Consider the following 27,558-nt stretch of genomic DNA (forward strand, 5'->3'; position numbering starts at 1 on the left):
GTCCCTGGCTTCTTCCCGCTCAAGGCTAGCACTCTGCCACTTGAGCCACAGCGCCGCTTCTGGCCGTTTTCTGCATATGTGGTGCTGGGGAATCGAACCTAGGGCCTCGTGTATCCGAGGCAGGCACTCTTGCCACTAGGCTATATCCCCAGCCCAATTCATGGGTTTTTGGTATATTCTTTTTATGTTCTGAGCAAAGGGAGTATTCAAGTCTGTTCTAAACTTAACACAAAGTCTGTTTTTCAATTCAACTTGACTTTGTTAAGATCTTTAAACAGAACTATATTTATTTCCCAATCAAGGAAAAAAATGTATTTATTTTTAATCAAGGAATCTGGCTGATATGTCAGTTCCTAATGAAGATTAACCTGGAAATTTAAAAAACAGATCCAACACATAGATCTATTTTTTGTTCTTTTTCTCTCATTTCCCTAAAAGAGCCCCTTCCCCAAAATGTTTCTGAACAGCAAATAAAAAAGACATAGGCATAACTTTTTTCCCCCCTGTCCTGGGCCTTGGACTCAGGGCCTGAGCACTGTCCCTGGCTTCTTTTTTTTTTTTTTTTTTTTTTTTTGCTCAAGGCTAGCACTCTACCACTTGAGCCACAGCGCCACTTTTGGCCATTTTCTATATATGTATGTGGTGCTGGGGAATCGAACCCAGGGCTTCATGTATACGAGGCAAGCACTCTTGCCACTAGGCCATATCCCCAGCCCACATAGGCATAACTTTAACACCTAAATGCAAACCCTCGAGAGAATAGGACTAGTGAATCTTATCCTACTCTCCCTCAGCGAGAAAACACCTTTGCAAGAAAAACAGATAACCATCCCAGGGAGGGTGCAGTGGATCCAACACCATGTGCTTCCCACCTTTCTTCTCTGCGCCCTCGAAAACGAGGGTCCTCGGGATCCCGGGGAAATCGTTCATCTCCAGGTCTGCGGCCTTCCCATGCCCCTGGTGGGCCTCGGGCTGCACCCCGGCCATCCCCCTCGCTGAATTCCCTGTGATCAGGGGGAAATGGTGGCCCAGGCCCCCCTCGCCTCCACTTCTCTTCTTGTGGTAAAGGTCCTCCTCGACCCTCAAACTCCCGCAACCGGTGGCCAAAGCGCTTGTCGGGATGGAAGTCATCTGGTCTGAAGTCATCTGGGAAATCAGGGTGAGGGCCACGCCTGTCTGGGGGACCCCTGCAGTCCTGGCCACCCCGGAAAGGCCCTCTCTCAGGCCCATGGTCAGGGCCACCACTCTGCTCATGCCGTCTTTCTGACATCGGGCCCAGGTGATGGTTGGGAGGGCCACGGGATTCACCTAAAGAAAACAAAGCTGACTGTTACCATGACTTCTGGGACGCCGGTGTGCCTGATCTGCAGTATTTGCACGGTTCAAAATGCACTGTTCCTCAGGACGAGCTCTGGCTTCTCAGAACGCTAAGACGACATGCCTAGCTGCATCACAGGACAGGGAGACCAGAGCCTTGGGAGTACAGATCATATCCATCGCTTACCACTTGAGCAACTTGACCAGGACAAATCACTAACCTCCAATGCAATCAGCAGGGGCCACCTCCTACTACATGCTATAAAAGCATAAGCAAGCAACTAACAGATAAACAAAATAAAAAGCTTAAGCAAGCCTTCTGGTGATAAGAACGAGCTTCCCTTCCTTCCCCTCGGGTTTCATTAGGCAGACTCCACACTGAGGACAAACATACAGAGAAAAGCAATGGTGCTAGCCAGGAGGCCCAGAGTTCACCTGTGCATTTGTGAAGGCCAGGAAGGTACTGCAGAGTGTCTTTCCACGTCTGTGCATGCTGACGCCACTCTTCACCCCTGGCTCACTTGACACGATTTCCTAACTCACACTGGGAATCTAAACACATTCTTCCCCAGGGCTCATGGAACCACAGGCCCTCTTCTAACTGCTGGTAACCAAACGCCAGTTTGCATGAACACCTTTTCTGCCCCTTATGATGAATGGTGTGCTTCAAATACAATATGTTCACCAGTCTTTGCAGACAGGAATCTCACTGAAGATCTTTCAAAGGATTTGAATGTATGTAATATGTGCCAAGTACCTGAACTAGTGGTTGTGCTAGAGGGCTTGTCTAATATGTGTCAGGCCCTGGGTTCAATTCCCAGCACCACAGGGAACAAGAAAAAAAAAAACACCAAACAGATAAATAAGCATCAAAGAAGGCCAGGGATGCTGCAAATGTACACCTATTTTCTGTCAACATACAATTTAAATCAGACATCTTTTTCAAAAAGAGGCACAAAGGGACACATACTTCTAAATCAGCTAGGCTTTTAAGATGAAAATGACTAGCTGGGTTCGTGTCTTGACCTCCTGGTGTGCTCCCTTGCATTTCTCTTCTCTTCCCCATCTCAACTACTCCTCTCACCATGTATCATGGATAAAAATAGAAAGATGAGTAGAGAAACATGCCATTGGGAAGTTTCACTCTTGTGTCACTCTTGTGCCAAGGAAAGCTCCTTCTAAGTGATTCCTATGTGTTCAAGGAGACGGCTCTCAATGCTCAGTGTGCCCTGCAGTTATGGGCTTCTCTGGGTTCATGTTGCTTAACTGAGTGAAACCTCACCCAGTTGACCTCTGGCCTGAGGAAGCTAGAAATGTTCTTCTGGAACACACTAATGAACTTCAGTCCTCCATTTCCTCTATATGCATAAAAGTACCCTGCTCCTACGAGGAAAAAGGCCCACCTCTACATGAGCTGGGATGTGGCAGCAGTGGCAGCTAATCCAGGTGGGGATGACAGGGACTTTCCTGGCTCTCCCTTCTCTCTTTGGGCTCTGGGCAGGGAGGAAAGGAGGGAGAGGAAGAGGGTGGGCAGGCAAGAAGAGAGGGGAATGGAAGAGAGAAGAGCAGAGAAAGGGGAAAGGCAAGTACAAAGCAGAACACACAGGAAAAAGAGTTTGTGTATAGTGGCACTTTTTTCCTTAAGGTCCATGAGCTTCAGAAATGGTTCTTGATGCTTTCTCTACTGTGGCTCTCTCTGTGCTGTATATCCTTAACCACCCCTTTCACGCAATGGGATGAAAGAAAAGCTCTCTCAGCAACCTTATCTTCTCTTTCCTACCTCTGGTCTCACAGAAATTCAACACTGACCTCCAACACATAAATTCCAGAAGTCCAGGGCTATAAATACTGACAAGGACTTCTCTTAGATTGATCATTTGCAAGCAAAAACAGCTACTATGTATGTAACACTGTGTTCTGTGAGGTGCAGTCTCCTCAGAATCTTGATGCATAGATATGTGATTTCTCTTCCCTAGAAGGGCTGGACATAATGGCTAGTGGACCTCCTCAGTGTCCCTCCTTAACTCTCCCTTCAGAAGTGTGCCCAGGGGCTGGGAAAGTGGCTTAGTGGTAGAGTGTTTGCCTAGCATGCATGAAGCCCTGGGATCTAATCCTCAGTAGAGAGAAAAAGCTGGAAGAGCTGCTGTGGCTCAAGTGATAGAATGCTAGCATTGAGCAAAATGCCAGCAATGAGCAAAAGAAACTCAGAGACAATACCCAAGCCCTAAGTTCAAGGCCCAGGACTGGCCAAAAAAAAAAAAAAGTGTGCCCATCTTATAGCCACTCCACCTCTACCTCTATTCCATGCCGGGGTGTGGGGGGGGGGGCTGTTTGAGGGTCCCACTCCCAAATATGAGAAACCTCAGGCACCAAACTTCACTACATTATTTCCTTCTTTTCAAATGGCGCATAACAACGGAAGCAAACAAAAAGCCCAATCTTGACACATCTTGGGGGACAAGAGAATTGATAATAAAGATAGTGAAAGTTCTGAATCTTTTGCCTTGTCAAAAAATTTAAGCAGAGGTAACTCTACTGTCTAGGCAAGCCAGACACAGGCACCAGTATCCCACAGGCACAGGAACAGCTTTCCTTCCCAGCAGTGGACAGGAAGTCCTAGACACAGGACTACTGCCAAGGCTAGTCCAAGCCACTTTACCACAAACCAGCCTCAGTTTAGAAGCTCATCTCTTATTTCCTCCAGCCAGCATTGTCGACTTAATATGTCTTGTTGACTTCAATATGTCTATGACAACAACATCAAATAAAGCTATTACCTGCAATGACCATGCCTTGCTTTTCCCTGTGGTTCATGTGATCATTCTGTCCATTACTTACCAACAACTATTTAATGTGAAATGCACACAACGGTACTAGAGTGCAATCTGTGCCACAGCCAGCAATATTTACCTTTGTTAGGGCCAGGTCCTTGTCCAGGGTTCAGAGGGGGAATACGGCCTTGTGCTCCCTGCTGCCCCAGGCCTGGTATCAGGGGTGGAGGGCCTGAGCTCTGTCCTTCCTGAGAAAAGGTTTTAAAATAGGGTATGAAATCGAAGACTGTGCTTTATGAAGAAAAGTCTATGATAATGTGACAAGATACAAATACTAGGCTGCCCCTAAAGCCACCAGTACCAAGTATTTAGCTAAATTAGACATTACAAATTTATTCCTAAACAAATTCAATGGATATATATTGCCATAATAAAGAAATCCCTGGTATCTTAAACCCGATGACACATTTTATTTAAGGCTCGATCTTCTCCCATAATGTCAAATGAGAAACAGAAAACCAAGAATCAGCCCAGTAGTACCATCTCCTCTCACAGAGGAATGACTGGCAAAAGGAAAGGCCTAGGGACTCCTCTTTGGGGCCTTACAAAAAATTAAAAATAGGCAGGTGCCAGTGGCTCATGCCTGTAACCTAGCTACTTAAGGAGGCTGAGATCTGAGGATTGAGGTATGAAGCCAGCCCAGGCAGAAAAGTCTCCATGAGACTCTTACCTCCATTTAAAACTCAAAAATCGGAAGTGGAGCTGTGGCTTAAAGTGGTAGAGTGCTAGCTTTGAGCACAAAGAGGCTCAGGTACAGCACTCAGGCCTTGAGTTCAAGCGCTACAACCACAAAAATAAATAAATAAAATAAAAGCAAACTTGGTTGTCATACTGATTACTGCCAGTAACAGAGTGAGCAACACTTCAAGTATCATTAGGATGGGGGCTTTCTTCTCCACAGTGCTTAGGATAAGAAAAGTGTGCTCCTGACTCCCAGGCACCTCCCTCTCATCTCTGCTCCCAACAGCCCACTGTCCCCTTGCTGAGACAGTTGTGTCAGTCTAGCCATCCTGCTGGGTCCATTGCATTCATGCAGCTTCCATCCAATACAAATGTGCACCCTTGATCTCTTGGCCATATGACTAGAATTCAGAGCAACTCCACTGTGTCCCTAGCCCTAATATTCTGTATTTCTACCTAGCTGTGTCTAAGTTCTGATTTCTGGTGCTGCCCACTGCACGGCTCTTAACAAATGAACAAATAAATAAATATCTGGCTTTTACTTCTAATAAGAAAATAAAGAAAAGCAATTTCAAGAAACATTGATAACAATAGTGTTTTCATGTCTCAAACCAGTCACAAAAATAGTCTGAGAAGAGATGTGATACTACCAGTTTAAAATAGCCATTGGTGGCTCACACCTGTGATTTCAGTGAGCTGAGAGGCTGAGGCAGGAGAATCCAGAGGATCAAGATGAGCTAGGGCTGTGCAGGCAGTTCAAGCTCTGCCTGGCTATATGTTGAGACCAAGTCAAAAACCAGGATGGGAGTTTTGGGAGGAGTATCCTTCATTGAACTCAAAGTTGTAGCAAATTTCTACACTGGTTGGTTGCCAGCCACTTACATCTCAGGACAGCTCTTATCAACATCATTTTGCTGCTACTTTAATACCTGAAAGCAATTCTACCTTTATTTAATTAAACCAGTGAAACTGTAGCTTTAAATACACGCTTTAGTCAAAAATAAAGAACACTAAGATTTTAGTTTTATAAAATACAAGCCAAGGTTTCCATCAGACACCCTTTGAGATCTGAAATACCTTGACTCTGAAGTTTGCCAGACAAGCCCTCTACTACCAAGGGAGCAATGGCTCCAGCTCTTTCTTGCTTATTATTTTCCCCCTAGTTAGCAACTTATATTTTTGCTCAGGGTTAACCTCAGACCTCCACCCTTTTACCTATGGCCTCCCCCATAGCTGGGGTGACAGGTATACACCACCATGCCTGCCTTATTGATGTAGACAGGATTGTGATACCTTTTTGCCTGGGCAGGCCTTGAACTGCAGTCTTTTCTCAGTACTTGGGATTATAGGCATGAAACACTTTGTCCAGCACACCAAATTTCGGACTCATTCTATGATATACCTATGAAGTAACTACAATTCTAGAATCATAATGCTTTTCATATGTAGTATCTTTTACTACATGGCACAATAAGAACACATAATGGATTCTCAGTAATGTGGACCTGTTGTCCTCTTATCTCTAACATGTTTATAAATTCAGCTGTTTTACCTAGCAAAATGAGAATTATTATTTCTTTTAAACATGTTAATAAGGTTAGGAATATAAAAATATAACAAATAAATATTATGCACATACAAGTACACAGTGAAGTGATAAAATATAAATTCAAATTTTAGGGGAATTTAAGATGACAATAATTTGAAATTTCATTTAACTCATCCTAAATTTTGTAAAGTGCCTCATAAAAAACTGAAAATTCACAGGATTCTTCACTGCTATGACATCTTTAGTTTCTGGAAGACCCACTGAAAAGCACCACATAATTGAGTTACTTAGCTATTTCATTTATCTCATACCTCCAATGATTTTGATTACAGATTCCCACTTGGTGTTTGAAAAACGAAACAGGGCTGGGGTGTAATGTAACTCGGTGGTAGAGGGCTTGCCTAGAATGTGTGAGGTCCTAGGTTCAACTCTAAGTACCACCAATCTCCAAGAGGAAAGAGAAAACGGAACAAAGCAGAATTGCTTTCTTCATCAGTATGTGTACCACTGCCTTTCTCTGCTCACCTAGAGAGCCAATGTTAGCTCAATCACTCACTCACTGAAATGAAATAGTGAGGTGTGCTCCCAAACATGCTGAGGGTTAAATACCCTGTATTACATGGAAAAATAAAGCCAACAAACAGGTGGAGGCAGGCTGTATGGAAGGCCCTTGAACTCCAGATGAAAGGCCTGGAAAAGAAGCCAGAGTCTCAGAATCACAAGGCCCTGATGTTCAAGGCTCTTGGAGCCCTAGGATGATTTTTGTTTTTTGTTTTTTTCTGCTTTTCCCCCCCCCCACTTTCTTGGAGGTAGTAGGGTTTCAACTCAAGGACTAGTGATTGTTAGACCTGTACTCTTCCATTCTGAGCCACTTGGTCAGCACAACCCTGGAACAGTTAGTTGTAAACTGTATTTGATTAAGAACTTATCTTTGATGGAAGATCATCTTTCAAAATGATAAGATGAGAAGGACTAACCCTGACATCTGCTTAATGGTGGTATAATCTAACTTTCTTCAGTCTTATTAATTTCTTTCTTCTTCAGCTGGGATCCCATTAGCTTAAGCCATCATCACTACTTGAGAAACAGTTCTAGCTAGCTGTGACTGCATTCCCAATTCATCAGTGAGTGTGTTTTCCCCATGTGTTAATGCCTACAGCTGGCAATGCATAATACCTGATTGAAGGGGGCCCGGGGTCCATCACCTAGCAGAGGCGTTTTCTGCTGCTGGAATGGTATTGGCCCTTGCGATGGATGAGGCCCTCTTGCTGGGTTCTGCTGTCCCTGAGGCCCAGGGGGCCCCTGCATGCCACCCTGGGGTGGCGGTCCCATGGAACTCTGGGGAGGACCCTGCTGTCCTTGAGAGCCGGGAGGCCCTCTCAGCTCCTGGGGAGGGCCCAGCATAGATCCCTGCGGTGGAGGCCCCTGCAGGCCGCGCATCTCCTGAGGACCCCTCATTTCCTGAGGGCCGTGTCCCAGCAGTCCACCAGGGGGGTGCGGTCCTCTCATTTCCTGCGGAGGGTGGCCCATCATCATGCCTTGAGGAGCAGGACCTTGATTTTCCCGGGGGCCTGGGGGCCCCTGCATCCCTCTTGGATTCAAACCCATCAGAGGTCCCTGAGACACAGGACCTTGGATCCCTTGAGATCCTGGTCCACCTTGTATCCCATGAGGGTGAGGAGGTCCTTGCATTCCTCTGGGACCAGGTGGTCCCTGCATCCCTTGAGTACCAGGAGGCCCCTGTGGGCCCAAGTGGCCTTGGGGACCAGGTGGACCTTGAGGGCCGATGTGACCCTGGGGACCCAGAGGACCTTGAGGACCAGCACCACCTTGTGGTCCAGGGGGCCCTTGAGGTCCCAAAGGGCCATGAGGTCCAGGATGCCTCTGCATTCCCTGGGGCCCATGCATATCCTGAGGCCGTGGCAACCCTTGGGGTGGGCCCTGGGGCCCCTGTGGTCCCATGAACCCTTGTGGCCCCCCACCTCCCTGGTGCAGTGGAGGACCTTGTGGTCCCATTTGTCCCTGGGGTCCAGAGGGTCTAAACTGTCCTTGCGGGCCTGGAGGCCCCATCTGCGCCATGTTCATTGGTATCTGCTGCGATGGATGAGGCTGCTGAAAGCCTTGAGGAATCTGAGACATTGGGCCTTGTCCTGGAAAGGGCTGGGGTCCAAGGAGAGGGGTACCGGATGAGGGAGGAGGCTGAATCTGCTCAGCCTGCTTCTGTGCAAGTCGTTCAATTTTAAGTTGCTGGAAAGAAAGAGAACAAAATGAGCATGCTAAAGAATCTAGAGCCCTTGAAGATGACAATATTGCTAATATTTTGTTCGTCACTTTCATTGCTATATATGATACAAATAAATATGCATAAATATACTGGGGGGGGGACCAGTACTGATACTTGAATTCTGAGCCTCAGCTCTTGCTTTTCACTCATAGTGCCTTACCACTTGAGCCATACCACAGCCTCCAGCATTTTGCTAATTGGAGATAAAAGGCTCTCAGATTTGTGTGCCCAAGCTGGCTCAGAACTGAAATGCTCAGATCTCAGCATCCTAAGCAGTTAAGATTATAGGCATGAGCCAACAGTGCCTGGCTATTTTTTTTTAAGTTTATTTGATTTTTGTAGTAGTAAGGGTTGAACATGGGGCCTAAGTGCTCTATGTGTGCCATGCTCCACTCCTTTGCTTTTCCCTTTATTTTTCTAATAGGTCTTTCACTGTTGCGTGGGACCCTTGACCAGGGTCCTCCTACCTCAGCCTTTCAAGCGGCTGGAAGTACATATGGGAAAAACCCTAAGCAGCCCCTATTTTGTTGGAAATGAGATCAAACAAAATGAGCCTGCTGCCCAGACTGATCTTGAATTCCTGGACTCACAAAGTCATTTGCAGTCATCCACAGCAGATGAGGCCATAGGCACATGAATGTCACTGCTCTTGACTTTTGTTTTCAACTAAAAACACATACTAAAATTGGATCTGGGGCTGGGAATATGGCTTAGTGGCGAGAGGGCTTGCCTCGTATACATGAAGCCTTCTGTTCGACTCCCCAGCACCATATATATAGAAAATGGCCAGAAGTGGCACTGTGGCTCAAGTGGCAGAGTGCTAGCCTTGAGCAAAAAGAAGCCAGGGACAGTGCTCAAGCCTTGAGTCCAAGGCCCAGGACTGGCAATAAATAAATAAATGAATGAATGAATGAATGAATGAATGAATGAATGAATGAATGAATATTGGATCTGCTTACTACTCCAAGGGTGTGGTTTTAAATTTCTAAGAATATATTATTTTAGAAACTAACTTCCTTACATAATATGAAATGGTGATGCTCATCAGAACTACCCGAAAGTTTCTTTCCTTTGCCTTAAGAGCATAACAAAGAAATAAAAAAGAAAGTTATAACCACTTTCTTATATTACTGCACACATAGCATGAAAATTATGGCAGGCTGAGAAAACCATTCTACAATGTCATCTGCTCAGTCTACTCTACTGAGCTGTCTGCACTCCTCATTCTTGTGACACACCTCCAAGAGCTGTGGATTGGTGTACTGCAATGTAGCCATTTCTTGCTCAATTTCTGCTTGTGTTTTCTTCTTCTCTTCCAACTTAATGTCCTCTTTCCTGTCATTCAGAACCTCATTTGGAGCAGGAATTGGAACTTTATTTTGCATCCAAGCCTGGAAAAAGATAAAATTAAATATACTTCAAGCATGAAAACTAGCAATCAGTTACTTTTAAAGAAACAAAAAGTTGTTCTACAAATTCACCTGCTCAATCCAACCTGCCTGTCTTTATTTCTAAGGCTTATTCTTTGCAACAAGGGGAAGCGGAAAAAATGTCCCCCAGAAGCTCATGGGTTAAAGTGTGATTTCTAGCTGATAGTGCCACTGGAAGGCAGTGGAAACATGAGGAGGTAAAGCCTTCTGGGAGTAAGTCAGTCATAGGGGACACTGACTTGAAGTGAAGCTAGTTCCGCTGCCCTCTCTGCTTTCTGGCCACCATAAAGTGAACAACTTTACACCAGGATCTTCTGCCTTGCCAAAGGACCAAAGCAAGAATGCAAACAACAAACCTTTCCTTCTTCTCACATTTCATGTATTTTGTGCAACAAGGCAGATTAACACAGCAACATATTGCATATTATTAAGATGGTAAAGATTCCTATCCTTTTCAAAACAGCAGTTGAGCTGGGCACCAGTGGCTCAAACCTATCATCTTATCTACTCAGGAGCCTGAGATCTGAGGATCCTTCAAAGCAAGCCTAGGCAGGAAAGCCCATGCGTCTCTAATCTCCAGTTAACCACCAAAAAAAGCCCCAGGACTGTCAAAAGGCATCTTATGTTGAGAAGATAAGTAAAGCAAAAGCCAGAGCAATGAAGAAGACAGTCTCTTCTGTTCTGTGAGTCTTTCTCTTCCTTCCGACAACTTAGATGATATTGAGCAGACAAAGATAAAAGAATAAAGTAAGATATACAGAAAATTAGATGGAAACTATACCAAAGAACATATGAATAAGGAAGGAAGCTCCAAGATAATTTATAGTATAGAAAAGCCATCAGCAGATGGGATGATCCAAGAGACATCTATTTCTGAACAACTCCAGTCTCTCAGCACAAGGATGAAGTGGGGCTCACTTTTAGTTACTTACCTGCTGGAACTGAGCAGGAATAGGTTTTGCATAAGGGACTTTCTTCTGGGGTACTTTTTTCTGATCCTTTTGCATTACCTCCTCCATTCCCCAATCTAAACCAGGAATTGTCATTTCAATTTCATTTGATTCATCTTTCCCTGTAACCAGATAAAGAACTACTTAGTTTTGTAAATGAAATTGTCCACTTGACTGATGAACATTTTTAGAGTAGATTTTAAAATATTGTATACAGTTTAAATTATTTCCATAAAAACTGTTCAACATGTATCATATTAGCATTTTGACAGAATTTATTAATTAAGTAATAAAAACTAATAAATTTGTTATGGAAATAAGAATAGATCCACAAAAATATTACAATAGCCAGCTGCCAGTGCTCATGCCTGCAGCTTCTGAGGAGGCTGAGGTCTGAGGCTTGTGATTCAAAGCCACCCAGGCAGGAAAGTTTGTGAAATTCTTCTATATGTGGATTTGTGGCTCAAGTGGCAGAGCTCTAAACTTGAGCAAAAAAGCTCAGAGACAGTGCCCAGACCCTGAGATCAAGCCCTAAGAATGACGCCCCCCACCCCCCCAAAAAATTATGAAAACAACTGGCACTGGCAACTCACACCTGTAGTCCTAGCTACACAGAGGCTGAAATCTGAGGACTGCAGTTCAAAGCCAGCCCGGGCAGAAAGTCTCTGAGACTCTTACCTCCAGTGACCACCAGAAAACTGGAAATGGCACTATGGCTCAAAGTGGTAGAGTGTTAGCCTTGAGCCAGAAAGCTCAGGGACAACGCTCAGGCCCTGAGTTCAAGCCCCGCAATGGATAGAAAAAGAAAAGGGAAGTGTAATGCATATATGTGACTCTTCTTACCCAGCTGCTCTTGTTCCATTGCTAACTTTAGTTGTTCTGGAATTCCCATTCCTGGAATTACTGCCAGGCTATTAGGTTCAAGGTCATCTACAAGTAATAATATATTCATTGTCAACAATGAGAATGATGTTATTGGTATGATATAGTAATGGAAAGCCTATAATGGAAAGCCTACCAATATAATTGAGTGATATCACTGATGACTTATTGTGTATCAATAAATTACAACATTAACATCAGCCTCCTCCCCCTCCCCCTCCCCCTCCCCCTTCTCCTCCTTCTCCTTCTTCTGGTGCTAGGAACTTAAGCATACTAGGCAAGCACTGTAATCTGGAACTATGTTCCCAGTCCAAAATTAGTTTCATACAACCTTACTAATAATTAATACTCTTGGACTAGAAGACCAGATTTCAAAGAAAGGCAAATATACAAGCCTCACCATATTCTACTCCATCTTCAGACATTCCAGGTAATAGATTTAGATTATATCGATCTCTCATTTTGTCACCTGGTCGGTTTCGAGTCCAGAATTTGCTGTCAAATAAAAGTAATGGAGGTGAAGAAGGTGGTTTTAATGTTTTTCTAGGCACTTAATGGAGCTATCCAGTCCATGGGTAAACAGTGCTTTTCTTCCAAATATTTAAAATGTATTCATGAATTTTTTAATCAGAGGCAGAGGCAGAATCAGAGGCAGAATTCAAATAACCAAGGCCAATAAACAATGGTCTTATTACAATGTGAGTGTTTGTTTTTCGTTTTGGTTTTTTTTTTTTTTGGTCATGGGGCTTGAACTCTGGGCCTAGGCGCTGTCCCTGAGCTGCTCAGCTCAAGATTAGTGCTCTACCACTTGAACCATAGCGCCACTTCTGGTTTTCTAGTGGTTAAGTGGAGATAAGAGTCTCGCAGACTTTCTTGCCTGGGCTGGCTTTGAACCACATCCTCAGATCTCAGCCTCCTTTGTACAGGCATAAGACAACCTGCATCCAAGGTAAACCTTTTTTACTAAGCAAATCTTTTTAAAAGTAAGAGGTAAATTTGGGCACCAGTGGCTCATGTCTATAATTGTAGCTACTCAAGAAGTTGATATTTGAGAATTGAGGATCAAAGCCAGCCCAGGTAGGAAAATCTGTGAGACTCTTATCTCCAATTAATTACCAAAAAGTAAAAAGTAGAGTTCTGGTTCAAGTGGCAGGATGTTAGCCTTAAGCAAATAAAGCTCAGGAACAGCACCTAGGCCCCAGTTCAAGTCCCAGGACCAGCACACGCATGCATGCACACACACACACACACACACACACACACACACACACACACTGGGAATACAAACCAATATATTGATCAATAAATTAAAAATATATGTGCACATCTGTGTGAGAGAGTACATGGAGCCCCAGCTTGTTATCAACATAGAGCTCACCTAGTGTGGTCATTTGAGCCGGAGCAGAGGATATGTCCGAGAGGGTGCCAAGCCAAACTCCAGATCATCCCTTCATGGGCCATCTCCATCCCACCCACCTCCTTCTCCACTCTGCAACGGCACCAATGAAAGAACCTGTATCACAAAAGCTATAAAAACAAATAGTAACAATAACAAGAAAAATGTGTTCTCAGGCCTTAGAACCACACTATGAACATTTATTACTTTGTATCAAGTCAATTCAACAGGTTCCAGGGTCTTGATTCATTATCACAAATACATTCTCTCATTCATAAATGAAAGAATCAGAGAAAAATACCTCAAGATTTCACCACTAAGCAGGAATAAATTTGATCATAATAAATTATATATGTATGTATGTATGTATATATATATAGAAATATCACAATGGGACTGGGAACATGGCCTAGTGGTAAAATGCTTGCCTTGCATACATGAAGCCCTGGGTTTGATTCCTCAGCACCACATATATAGAAAAAGCCAGAAGTGGTGCTGTAGCTCAAGTGGTAGAGTGCTAGCCTTGAGCAAAAAAAGGAAGCCAGGGACAGTGCTCAGGCCCTGAGTTCAAGCCTCAGGACTGGCAAAAAGAAAAAATAATGAGAAAGAAGGAAAGAAAGAAAGAGAGGAAGAAAGAAAGAAAGAAAGAAAGAAAGAAAGAAAGAAAGAAAGAAAGAAAGAAAGAAAGAAAGAAAGAAAGAAAGAAAGAAAGAAAGAGAGGGAGGGAGGGAGGGAGGGAGGGAGGGAGGGAGGGAGGGATATCACAATGAAAACTCTTCATACTATTTTTTCTAATGAAGAACTGTTTCAGCTGGGCACTGGTGGCTTACTCCTGTAGTCCTAGCTACTCAGGAGGCTGAGATCTGAGGATCTTGGTTCAAAGCCAGTGTCAGCAGGAAGTCCATGAGACTCTTATCTTCAATTAACCAACAGAAAACTGGAAGTGGCACTGTGGCTCAAGTGGTAGAGAGCTAGCCTTGAGCTGAAGAGCTCAGGACAGTGCCCAGGCCCAGAGTTCAAGCCCCACAACCCACTAAAAAAAAAAAAAAAAAAAAAAAGAATCATCTCACCTCTAAGAAACTAGAAAATCTATCTTCTCTCAATGCCCCTTGCATCCAAAAATGCAAGTGGCTTTGTTTTCTATTCAAAGCTGGATATATAAAATTGAGAACTGTAGGCAGTCTCTGCAAAAGCACCACTACCACTCAGAGAACAATCCAAGACATTATCATGTGTGCATGCATTCAGAGGCTCTTCGTGAAATAGACTGATTCTAAGGTGCATGGGTAATTCCCAGTGCCTCAGCCACACAGCAGGATGTGGAGGGCAGGGCAGAACAGAGCAGGCATTGTTAGCCAAGAAAATAAAAGGTGTACCATCTTTCTTGAAAAGCTTCCTGGCGGGACCCAGCTGACAGGCCTGGGGAAGAACAAGCCACATGGAGGGGCCATGTAGAGACACTTCCAAAAAGACCATTCCTGTGGAGGCAGGACTCCACTTATTCCAGCACCAACCACTGGGAGCTGGCAGCCCAAACAGTACAGAGCAGAGACTAATCCTGGTGTGTAAACAGAGATTGCTCCCTTACATCACAAAGGCTACATACCCAACATGCCAGAACAACAAAGAACCATCAGATCCTCCACTGGCAAAAAGCCCCTCATGAACTGGATGCCAGGCTACCGCTAAAAATACATGGACAAAAGACAAATTAGTAAGGTCTGAAAAGAAGAGGTACAGTCGACAAAATGAGAAGCACATCGCAGCCACTGACCTGTGGCTTCTTTCTTATGACCTCGAAATACTTGGAGCTCTTCTTTCAGGTTTCGGATATCAAAAAGTTTACAGAGGTGGTCACGTGATGCTGTGAGCAGCCAATTGCCATTGAGGTTTAATTTAACTTCCATTACTGTGTTTTTATGAGCATGACTAGAAGCAAAGCACCAAGAAAATAATTGGTCAGAATCCCACAAAAACATTAGCAATACAATGATAATTTTTCTTGAAAAGCACATGGGTTAAGATAGTAAGAAGTGTGACATAGAAGTAATAAAACACATAACATATATTATAGGACCATTATTAAAAGTACACCTGAGGGCTGAGAATGTGGCTTAGTGGTCGAGTGCTTGCCTAGCATGCATGAAGCCTGGGTTCAATTCCTCAGTACCCCATAAACAGAAAAACCAGAAATGGCCCTCTGGCTCAAGTGGTAGAGTGCTGGCCTTGAGCAAAAGACACGCAGGGATAGTGCCCAGGCCCTGAGTTAAATCCCCAGGACTGACCAAAAAAAAAGAAAGGACACTTCAGGGAATGCAGGAACTGCTAAGTGAGAAAGCTTCTACCTAGCAAGCAGGATTCCCTGACTTCAGATCCTGATCACAAAGGCGGGGGGGGGGGGGGGATCTGTATACTTGAAAATCACAGGTCAATGACAAAAAATAACTTCTACCTAAGGATAGCTCTATCTGGCAAAATACAAGCAAATTTTGCCAGAAAAGTTTATCTGTGAAGCTCAGAAGGTACTTGGAATGCATGAATTTATTGCATGAATGCATGCAATAAAGCCTATTATTCGATTCTAAAAATCCAGTGACATACCTCTCATGAGGAAAAAGCTAGGTACCAGTGGCTTTTATCTGTAGTGGCAGTTACTCAGGAAGCTGAGATCTAATGAATGTAGGTTGAAAGCCAGCCCAGGCAGAAAATGTCCTGAAACATTGTTTCCAAAACAGCAAAAAACTGAGCTGAGCCTGGCACTGGGGGAATCACACCTGTAATCCTAGCTACTCAGGTGGCTGAGATCCAAGAACTGTGGTTCAAAGCCAGCCAGGGCAGGAAAGTCCTCCAGAACCTTATCTCCAATAAACCACCAGAAAACCAGAAGTGGCACTATGGCTCACAGTGGTAGAGCAAAAAGAGCTCAGGGACAGTATCCAGGCCCTGAGGGCAAGCCCCATGACAGACACACACACAAAAAAAGCTGAACTGGAGGCACAGCTTAAGTGCCATGCCTGAGCCATGAGCAAGAAAGCCAAGCAAAAGGCCCTGAAAATCCAAAACAAGGAAAGTAGAAAGGGAGAGAAGGAAGGAGAGAGGTAGAGTGGGACACGCCTATAATCTTGGCTTCTCAGGAGGATCACAGTCTGAGACTAGATGGAACAAAAGGTTCACAAGAGCCCCATTCTCAAGCAATGACTGGGGGCCTATACACCTCTCATCCCAGATGTGCAAGAAGCATAAATAGGAAAATCAAGTTCCACAACCCCGGCATAAATTCAAGACCCTATTGGAAGAATAACTAAAGCAAAAAGTGTTGGATTCATGCCTCAAATAGTACAACTCCTGGCTTAACAAGCCAAGGCCTTGAGTTCAAATTGTCAAATTAAAAAAAAAAATTGTAAGAGACAAGAGAAAGTATAAAAACAGATATTAGTTTAGGGATAGTTAACTGACATCTTGCCCCAAGGCCTGTACAATGCACATCTCCAGGGAATATTATTCCTAAGGCACTGTGTGTGGCTGTGGCCACTGAAGTTAACCTTGCACCAATCCATCTAGCTGTGGGACGTTTATTTCCCCATTAGGACCAGGATACAGCAACTTAAAATATGTCCCTCACACCCCCAAAATGGGTATGTTCACTTAATAGTTATAAATAAGTAAATAAATAAACCAAATAGAAAACTACACTATGCAGCTCTATCATGTCAGATAAAAAAATGAGAAATGTCTCAAAATTGGGGGGGGGGGGCCCGGTGGCGGGGACACTACTATGTTTGTAATTGCATGAAATGGACAGAGAAGGCTGAGCTGTGACTAGTAAAAAGCACACACATTCTATCTATGAAGTGCCAAACGATATTCCAATGAGGACAGAACAGGAAGAACATGTCGACCTCATTCTCCTGTTTGCCCACTCCCAGAATAACCCCACTAAATTTAGATTTAGGCCGAAGAATACCAAACCTTACTCCATGAGGAATGTTGAGACAAAAATCATATTTAATTCATTAGGAGACCACAGATGCAGGTCCATCTGTTGTCTACCCTACTTTTTCAGGAATACATGAGAACAGAGGAAGTTGAAGGTTAAAGAACACAGGCTGCATTGCTTCCTTTGTTCAGGGACAAGGTAGGATTCCAATCACTTACAGTGTTGCCAGACTCTGACCAGTCTTAGGATCCCAGAACTTGATTGGTTGTTGACTATCTTTACTTCCTGAAACAACTAACCCTTTGGTTGGATGCCAGTCTACACATTTCACATCAGCACCATGGCCTGTCAGAAACAAGTTAGCATTAAAAACCTTATCAGTCATGTGTATTTAAAGCAAAATTCCATTCTAATTTAAACCAAAGCGAGAATTTATCCAATCTTTTAATAGTGCTCTGTGGATTCAAATTTTGGCCTTCACGTCTGAAGCTTCATTGTACACCACCCCTTATCCCCTGGACCTAAGCACAACTGACCCACTCCTTGCTGGAGGTCAATCAGAGTTTTTGTAAGCTGCAACCCTCAAGCCCTAACATGTCATGTTTTGAAAGCTTTTCAAGCTAATCTCAAGTATCCTCATTATTAGACCAGAGCCTTCTCATTCACTTCACATTTCCTTCTTTGTGGTCATTAATCCTTATAGGCCAAAAGCTAAATCCAGGTTTACATATCACAACTTTGTAGATAGGAAGACAGCCAACATTTTTGACTTCTGCTCTTTCTCAAGTGCAAAAGGAGAAAAATAACGTGTGCCTGGATCACACACAGATTAACTAACACATACTACAAGTTACTAAAACCACAACTGTGAAAATCAGAATTAACAGAACTGAAACAAAAATGAAAAAAACTGGGTGCTATTCAGACTCTCAAAAATATGTGCATGGAAAAGCAAGGAAAGAATAAACCATTTCAAATAGCTTCTGCCCAGCTCTTGGAAGGATGAGTGGATGGAAGTGGGAGGGATAGACTCTGGGCACTGGAGGTGATGTGTACGGGTGGCAGCTCACACAGGACTGGGCTTTAACACAGCACCACCAGCGGCAAGCACTGAGGGAGAAGCTCACCACACAGGGCCTGATTCATGCTTCCGGAAGGAAGCATGAACTCCACTGCACTGACAAAAATGATATCCAATGATAAAAGGTCATCCTCTCGACACAAGGCTGACACATTTAGTCTTTCTCATTTCCTACACGGGGGTAGGAAAAGTTTTTGTTCTCCATGTCTCTATTAGGTTTTAGTTCTACCTTTTTTTCTGGCTGGTCCTGGGGCTTGAACTCATGGGCCTGGGCACTGTTCCTGAGCTTTTGTGTTTGAGACTAGTGCTCTACCACATAAGCCACAGCGCCACTTCTGGCTTTTTGTGGTTAACTAGAAATAAGAGTCTCACAGATGACTTTTCACCCTGGGCTGGCTTCAAACTACAATCTTCAGATCTTAACCTCCTTAGAAGCTAGGATTTCAGGTGTGAGCCACTGACACCTGGGCTAACCTAAGATAATTTAAGAGAACTTCTTTGTTGTTAACTTTTACACATAGCCGAGTACAGTACCATGTGCCTGAAGTCCCATCTACAGGCAGGATCATTTGTGCCCAGGAATTCAAAGCCAGCCTGGACAATGCATGCAAGCTGCTCTTTTTTAAAAAAGGGAGTGAGATAGCTTTATATGTGTAAAAGATCGTATCAGAAACTTTGTTCCTAGGGGGGAGGGGGGGAACAAGAAAACAAATTTTAAAAGAGGAACGGTAAAATTAGTCAAACAAATTAGTCAAATGAACAATCCTACTGTTATGAAAATGAAGGCCCTAGAAATAAAGGCTCATGAAATAAAATATATTAAAAAGCAAACTATATCTATCTTGAGGATGACTATTAAATGTACATAGTTACAAAAATGCTGATACAGATAAGCAGAAAACAAACATTATATTGAGGAGACAGTCATCTGTCCATGTTTCCTCTAAGGTGATACTGCATTTTTAAGAATAAGTTCAGGACTGGAAATATGGCCTAGTGGCAGAGTGCTTGCCTCATATACATGAAGCCCTGGGTTTGATTCCTCAGCACCACATATATAGAAAAGGCCAGAAGTGGCGGCTGTGGCTCAAGTGGCAGAGTGTTAGCCTTGAGCAAAAAGAAGCCAGGGACAATGCTCAGGCCCTGAGTTCAAGCCCCAGGACTGGCAAAAAAAAAAGACTTAACTCAATTTTTGTTTTGCTTTTTGCCAGTCCTGGGGCTTGAACTCAGGGCCTGTGCACTGTCTGTGGCTTCTTTTTGCTCAAGGCTAGTACTCTGCCACTTGAGCCACAGTGCCACTTCCGGCTTTTTCTATATATGTGGTGCTAAGGAATCAAACCCAGAGCTGCATGTATAAGAGAAGAGCACGTTATCACTAGGCCATATTCCCAGCCGAATAAGTTCAATTTTGTACATGAATTCTTGGTCGTGTTCTTTTTGTTCTTTGCTGTTGTTTGAACTCAAAGCCTTGTCTGGCAAGCATTTTACCACTTGGGGCATGACCCAATCCTTTGTATAGTTTTTAATACAGTCATGCTGGCACACCTATAAACACAACACTTCAGAGGCTAAGACAGGATTGAAGTTTCAAAGTCAGCTTGGGCTACTAAAGTGAGACCCACCTTGAAAAACCTCATGCTGGATGCAACAGACAAAGGCCTAATATTCATCTTATATGAGGAGCTCAAGAAACTAATCCCTCCCAAATCTAATAAGCCAATCACTAAAGGGAGCTAAAGAGAGACATCGCAGAAGAAGTAAAAATGGCAAAGAAACTTATGAGGAAATGCTCACCATCCCTGGCCATAAAGGAAATGCAAATAAAAACAACCATGAGGTACCACCTTATCCCAGTCAGAATTCTGAACTTAGACAACAACAAATGCTGGTGAGGGTATGGAGAAAGAGGAACCCTCCTGCACTGCTGGTGGGAATGTAAACTAGTACAACCACTCTGGAAAGCAGTCAGGAAGTTCCTCAAAAAAAAAAACTAAACATAGATATACTCTATGGTCCAGCTATACCACTCCTAAGCATCTACCTTGAGCAACTGCAACCAGGATACAATAAGGACATCTGCACCTCCATGCTCACTGCTCCAATATTCACTATTCATAATAGTCAAGATGCCCCGCTACAGATGAATGGATCCAAAAAATGGGGTACCTATATACAATGGAATTTTACACAGCCATTAGAAAGGATACAATAATGGCATTAGCAGAGAAATGGATGGAACTAGAACAAATCATGTTGAGTGAGAAAAGCCAAGATCAGAGAGACAAACGGTGCATGGTCTCCCTGATGTGTAGGTGTTAAGACTTAAACAAGTATGAGATATGACAAAGAAAACAGGACTCAAGAACAAGGAGTCAGAGAGACCAAAAGAGGACAGTCTTGGGAGAAAAGCACCAAATAGTAAGACCCGAGTACCTCTTCACATGTACATAAAATAACTTGCAGACTGAAAAGAACCCTAAAAGAAACAAAGGACCTCTTCTGAAATTATTTTATTATTTTTAGATGATTCTATATTCTTTCCCTCACATATGGTGTATACCTGTGCACATCTGAGGGAAGCTGGGAGGACACAGAATGAGTGGAAAACAGGTGAAAAAATACAACAGAGCAGCCCATGAGCTGCACTGGATATTGATAAAAATGAACTAAGCAGGGGCTGGGGATATGGCCTAGTGGCAAGAGTGCTTGCCTCATATACATCAGGCCCTGGGTTCAATTCCCCAGCACCACATATACAGAAAATGGCCAGAAGTGGCGCTGTGGCTCAAGTGGCAGAGTGCTAGCCTTGAGCAAAAAGAAGCCAGGGACAGTGCTCAGGCCCTGAGTGCAAGCCCCAGGACTGCCCCCCCCCCAAAAAAAAAATGAACTAAGCAACTCAAGGGCAGTGATGGGAGGGAGGAAATGAGAGAGGAGGAAAGAGATAATACTAAACAAAAGGGAAGAAATGTACGTATCACCCAATCTGGAAGAAATGGTTTTACTGTGAAAGTTCATAGAGTTCATGAGCTTTGTAAAGTAGAATGTGATTTTCATCAATCTGAAGGTTAAAACATGCATAGTGAAATATATGTAGTTACTTAATCTCGATTAAAACAAAAACAACAACAACAAAAAAAAACACCTCAGGGCTGGGAATATGGCCTAGTGGCAAGAGTGCTTGCCTCACATACATGAAGCCCTGGGTTCAATTCCTCAGCACCACATATATAGAAAAGGCCAGAAGTGGCGCTGTGGCTCAAGTGGCAGAGTGCTAGCCCAGAGCAAAAAGAAGCCAGGGACAGTGCTCAGGCCCTGAGTCCAAGGCCCAGGACTGGCCAAAAAAAAAAAAGAAAGAAAGAAGCCAGGGGCTGTGCTTAAGCCCTGAGTCCAAGCCCCAGGACTGGCAAAAAAAAAAAAAAAAGATCAAAACAAAAAACCCTCATGTTGGAAACTGGGAAAGAGCAAGGGAAGGGGTGACACTTTTCAAAAAGAAGTGCAATCATTACCTCACTTATGTGACTATAATCCAGCTGTACATCAGCTTCATAATACCAATAAAAAAATTTAAATCCCAATGCTAGGCACTGGTAGCTCATAACTGATATCTGAGGATTGCAACTGGAACCCAAACAGATAGTAAAGTCATGGATGCTCTTATTTCCAATTAACTAGCAAACACCCACAAGTGGAACTGTAGCTCAAATGGTGGAATGCTAGCTTTGAGCAAAAAAGCTCAGGGACAGCATCCAGGTCTTGAGTTAAAGCCCAAGACCAGAACAAAAACAATATAGGAAAAAAAAAAAAACACTGAGGATAAATTATCTTTTTAAGTTACATTCGCTGCCAGTTTAGCAATATACATACTTGGTGCTGCTCCATTTAAGTAAGAGAAAATAACACTTTCATTTCACTATAATTTTATGGGGAAACTTTTGGCCATAACCAGGAGTAAGTAGCTCACAGACATGAGCCACCAGCACTATCAAAACCTTAAAAGCACACAGTCAAAATGTATACTATACCTGAAAAACATCTCAGAATTGATGTACAAAGATATTTGCTACACTGCTTATAATATCAAGGCTAACTATGAATACTGCCAACATTAAATATGAATTGAGAGGTTATTTAGGAAAACTAAGATAAACTTACATTAATCGAATGCAGTATCAGTTGTTAAAACCTAAGGCAGGATTTGGGGATGCTGGAAATTTTCTGTGTCCTTGGTTATAATGTGTATTTGTCAAAGTCACAGGTCTAGACATCTACAAAATATTTACCTTATATAAATTATAACAAATAATATTTTAGAGAGGAAAAACCAACATGGAGTTAAGAAGACACAACTCTCCTGTACTACTTTAAGTTGCCTCTCTGTGTTTTATACCACTGTATTTAACGGTAATGACCTTTGGTTTCCCTCTATTCAAATACTAAGGGAATGACCATCACCACTTGTTACCTTTAGCTTGCCAGACAGAGCTCAGCATTGCCTGTGGTCCCAAGAAGATAATTCTCAGTCGAGAGGCAGGGTTTTCACTCAGAGGCAGAGTGGTTGGCTAAAGTCTCAAAAATACTTGTGAACTGACAAACCATATACAAAAACATGATCTTATATAACTTAAAAGAAAAAAATGAGGTTGGACATTGGTGGCTCACACCTATTATCATAGCTACTCAGGAAGCTGAGATATGAGGACAGCGGTTCAAAACCAGCACAGGCAGAAAATTCCGTGCGACCTTTATTGCCAATTAAGCACCAGAAAACTAGAAATAAAGCTGTGGCTCAAAGTGGTAGAGCTCTAGTCTTGAGCAAGAGGTCAGGGACAGTGCCCAGGCCCTGAGTTCAAGCCCCACGACCAACAAAATTAAATAAAGAGTAAAAGACAATTATGTACCAAGCACAGGGTTTATCAATTTTAAATGTGATCTCTAAGAATGTATTTACACTAATCTTGATCATTTCTGAGAGCAAAAATTTTGAGATAGAAGCATTATGTTCTTTGTATCCCTAAACATGGAAACTGTGCAACACTAAAACAACCACTTACAGACTTGATGGAGATTCACTCAGGGGTAACTGCTTTTATAATCTCGTGATTGAGCTGTTTTATAATAAGAACATCTTGCTAACATGGTGAATGGTTTTAGAACTAAAAGTTGCCTGCCATTGAAAGACTTCTTACAAAACCTGCAACACTCTAATAAGGCCTACTGCAGAGACAAACTGTGCCCTACTGGAGCACAGGAGTCCATAGGCAGGCTGTAGGACACACATACAACCCTCAGGAGGTGGCAGAGCATTAAAGAAGGTGGTAGCACATGCACCCAGCTACCAAGTAGAGCCTTGAATCTCTGGGAAGGCCAAAGGACCTTAGCTCTTACCAAGTGGAAGTGGAAGCAGCTTATAAAAAGATTCCAACAGTGAGACTGGAGATGTAATGGCAAAATTTTGAATTTAAGATTCCTATTTTTAAATCATTATATCAAAACTTTTATCAGTACGTTCATATAAGACTACTGTCGACATGTCTAATGTCGACATTACATTTAAAGCCCTAGGCGAATTTTCTTTGGCGTAGGCCACGTGGCTACTGTATATGTTCTTGGTACATTGTGTATTGTATATATGTCTACCTGACCTAGCGAAGGGAAAGAAAAACAGAGTGTAAGATATAACAAGAAATGTACACACTGCCCTACTATGTAACTGTACCCTTTTTGCACAACACCTTGTCAAAAAAAATTTGTTTAATAAATAAATTACAAAAAAACTTTTATTAATCACAGATTTTATATAATGATTTAAAACACAAATACCAATGAATAATCCAATACAGTAGCTATTAGCCCCAAGCAGTTAGCTATTAGCACCACGCAATCTGAATTTGCTTTAGCTCCTCAGGCCTATTAGTGATTTGTTAAGTACTCAAGTCACATGTGACTAGTGACTACCATAATGAACAAGGCAGTCCAAAGAGACCTATTGGATAATAATTAGCTGTGAGGAAAAATTCTCTTTATTTTTTTTCTTTTAGTGCCAATACTGAGGCTTGAACTCAGGGCTTGCACACTGTCCCATAGCTCAAGGATAGTGCTCTACCACTTGGAGCACTTCTGGCTTTTTTATGGTAAACTAGAAATAAACAGTCTCAGACTTTCCTACTCTAGTTGGATTCAAACTATGATCCTTGGATCTCAGTAGGTAGGATTTTCTCTTTAAATTTATATATCTTTTATTCACTTACTCTTATTCTCTATCTCAGTTACACAATCAGCAGCAGCTACAAAAACATTATCTTTTAACAGTACTAGAGCTACGGTATCTACAAAATTAGCTATAAAATTATCCAGCCCTGCTTCTTACCAATGAGAACAATGAAGCCTGAGTTAACAGTCCCGTGGTGGCCACCACCTTCATTCTGAGCCAAATCTATTTTCATTTGACTAAACCTAACATCCAAATCAAGTGGCAGAATAGTTCCTTTTGTTTCAATTATAAAATTTCTCTAGGGCTGGGAAGGTGGCTTAGCGGTAGAGTGCTTGCCTAGCATGCATGAAATGCCCTGGGTTCGATTCCTCAGTATCACATAAACAGACAAGGCCAGAAGTGGTGCTGTGGCTCACATGCTAGAGCACTAGCCTTGGCAAAAGATGCTCAGGGACAGAGTCCAGGCCCTGAGATCAAGCCCCAGGACTGACCAAAAAAAAAAAAAAAAAAAAAATCCAAAAAACAAAAGTGAGTATAAAATGTCCCTACTTGCTCAACTGTAATTGGTGAGACTAATATAATAACTTGGTTTCCATCTCTCAAAAACACTTAGGGATAATACACCAAAAAATATGCAAATAAAGAATTGTCTTAACTATTTTGAGAGGTAATCAGATTGATTCTTGCTAAGGATAAAACACAGCAACACCCATCAAATGATACTTTCCCAGGTGAGCAACTGCTTTTTGCTGGTTATTCTGGAGATAGAATCTAGAAAACATTTCTACCCAGACTGGCCTCAATCTCAATTTTCCAGATCTCAGCCTCTTTAGTGTCTAATATTACAGGCATTAGTCCAGTGCTTAGCCTCTTTTTCTCAGCCCTCCCTCTTTCCACAACATTTCATGCAATCCAAGTCTATAAATGTCATTAATTATCATTTTTTTCCTTTCTTCTCCCCAGGGCAGGAGCTTGAACTCAGGGCCTGAGCACTGTCCCTGAGCTTCTTTTTGCTCAAGGCTAGCACTCTGCCACTTGAGCCACAGCGCCAATTCCAGTTTTTTCTGTTTATGTGGTGCTGAAGAATCAAACCCAGGGCTTCATGCATGCTAGGCAAGCACTCCACCACTAAGACACATTCCCAGCCAACTAAATATCATTTTTTAAACTAAGCAGTTCATTAATTTAACTGTCTATACCCCTGTAGAAAGACTGGGATTTCAATTACTTCTTCATTTATATACTAAATGACTGTTGCAAAAACAACCATTGCTTAAAAAAAAAATCCACCTTCCATATGCATTATTTGGGTGTATTCAGTTGTAAGTATCTCCCCCAGAGAAAAGCTTCTGTTTTGTGTTATCAGTATATGGAAGGAAAATATTTACCAAAAAAAAAAATCCACCAAGAGGTTCTAAATCTAATCACACTGGGTTATGTTTGAAGGTTAAGCCTGAGGAAAAGATACTTTCCATGAATTCTTAGCGTGCTAAGACAGTTCCCTTGGGACTGCAGCTACATAAATAATGACACAATTAAGCATCTCTTGAAGGCAGGCGATACTGCTTTGTGTATACTATGTACCTAATACACCAGAAATTGTGTTCAAGTTGCTTTTAGAAAAAGCTAAGGTGGCTTAAACACCAGAAAGATCTTTTTTTGTTGTTGTTTTCCTTGCCTTTAGAGGAACACATCATAAATATCTTAGAATGCCCCCTGGAATATTTGGTATCCCAACACAGAGCAAGGTGAAGTGCATATTGTCAGGCACAAGAGCTCTTCCTCCTTCTCTACTGTTCATATCATTCACATGTGTCTTCTTTTTAACTTATTCTTTTCATCATCTTATCCATAATTTTAACCTTATCACATTCAGTTTCAAAATTCTATAGAAGTGCTTTTTTAAGTTTATTACCATATTAAATTAGAGGTGCATTAAAATAAAGAAATTATGTTCAACTTATTAGTTGCAGAAAGCAGCCATTAATTGTGCATTAAAACTGAAATCAAACAAGGTAAACAATGACTTCAGGGATTTTACTGGGTCACTTCTTCATGCATCTGTTAATATACTAGTTCACTCATTCATTAATTCAAAATTAGTGTGTTTAATACTAGTATTTATTGGGCTCCTGTCATGGATGTTCAAACTCAAAGAAAGGAACAATGAAATTGATAAGGTATTTGTAGGGATTATGAAACCCTGGAACATTAACTTTAAAAAAAGTTTAGTCTTCTAAATCAACTGAAACCAAACTTTAAAAAAAAAACCCAATGCAGTTATTTTAGAGACAGTTTACCACAAATCATGCCTTAAATAGCCAAGTGCAGAATGTAAATCTGCAACTTTAATTTTTTTTAATTTAAAAAGATTTGTTGAAGGGCTGTGATGGAATTTTTCAGCCAGGGAAGGCTTCCCACTCATTATTCTCATCCTAGACGCATCAGAAATGTGTGACAAAAGCTAGAAGACAGTGAGCACAAGTGTGAGTTTGGACACTCTTTTTCAGAGGAGATTCCCTGGCTTCTGTGAAAATGTACTGTACATGTTGTGTCCGTGTGCATCTTCCCACGACCTCATCCCTCCTCCACAATTTCATCCGATCCTAAAGTGCCTCTTACCCACATAGGCAGGCAGCTCTGCCTTAAGACAGGGCATTGACCAAAAGGCTCGGCAAACAGTCTGAAAACCAATACATAATGAATTTTTATTTGAAGATCAGCAATAATGTCCATTTTCCCATTTTATTTTTCCTGGATCAGGTCATTATATGAACAAGTATTAAGAAAATTTTCTTTTATACATAACTTTAAAAAGCACCAAGATTTTCTAATACAGGAAGAAAAAAGGCAAACAAAGAATTCAAGTACCATCATGTACAATATTAATAGTTGAAGAACTGTCACTCAAGAAAATGTGTTAAAACATTAACAGTAAACTCAGACCACTACCAGCTATGAAAACATGAAATGTAACATCAACTTAAGGCATAGGGTAAGCAAAGCCAT

General features: G+C 42.3%; 1 protein-coding gene across 4 annotated transcripts in view; it reads right to left on the reverse strand.

Annotated features, from left to right (window-relative positions):
* Positions 1–27,558, reverse strand: part of Wdr33 (WD repeat domain 33) — a 111,776-nt gene that overhangs the window by 7,380 nt on the left and 76,838 nt on the right. For 2 of the 4 annotated variants that reach the window (XM_048345658.1, XM_048345660.1), the window contains 11 exons: positions 17,476–17,602; positions 15,095–15,249; positions 14,927–15,005; positions 13,303–13,413; positions 12,325–12,419; positions 11,886–11,972; positions 11,025–11,164; positions 9,901–10,053; positions 7,555–8,625; positions 4,228–4,336; positions 873–1,308 (listed from right to left, as the gene is read on the reverse strand). In XM_048345658.1, coding sequence (XP_048201615.1) covers positions 873–1,308; positions 4,228–4,336; positions 7,555–8,625; positions 9,901–10,053; positions 11,025–11,164; positions 11,886–11,972; positions 12,325–12,419; positions 13,303–13,413; positions 14,927–15,005; positions 15,095–15,249; positions 17,476–17,602 — 2,563 coding nt within the window. Of the gene's footprint in view, positions 1–872; positions 1,309–4,227; positions 4,337–7,554; positions 8,626–9,900; positions 10,054–11,024; positions 11,165–11,885; positions 11,973–12,324; positions 12,420–13,302; positions 13,414–14,926; positions 15,006–15,094; positions 15,250–17,475; positions 17,603–27,558 lie in introns of those variants that run through there. The other 2 variants (XM_048345661.1, XM_048345662.1) reach the window with 2 other exon arrangements.

The sequence above is a fragment of the Perognathus longimembris genome, chromosome 4 (genome assembly GCF_023159225.1).
Source record: "Perognathus longimembris pacificus isolate PPM17 chromosome 4, ASM2315922v1, whole genome shotgun sequence".
NCBI lineage: Eukaryota > Metazoa > Chordata > Mammalia > Rodentia > Heteromyidae > Perognathus > Perognathus longimembris.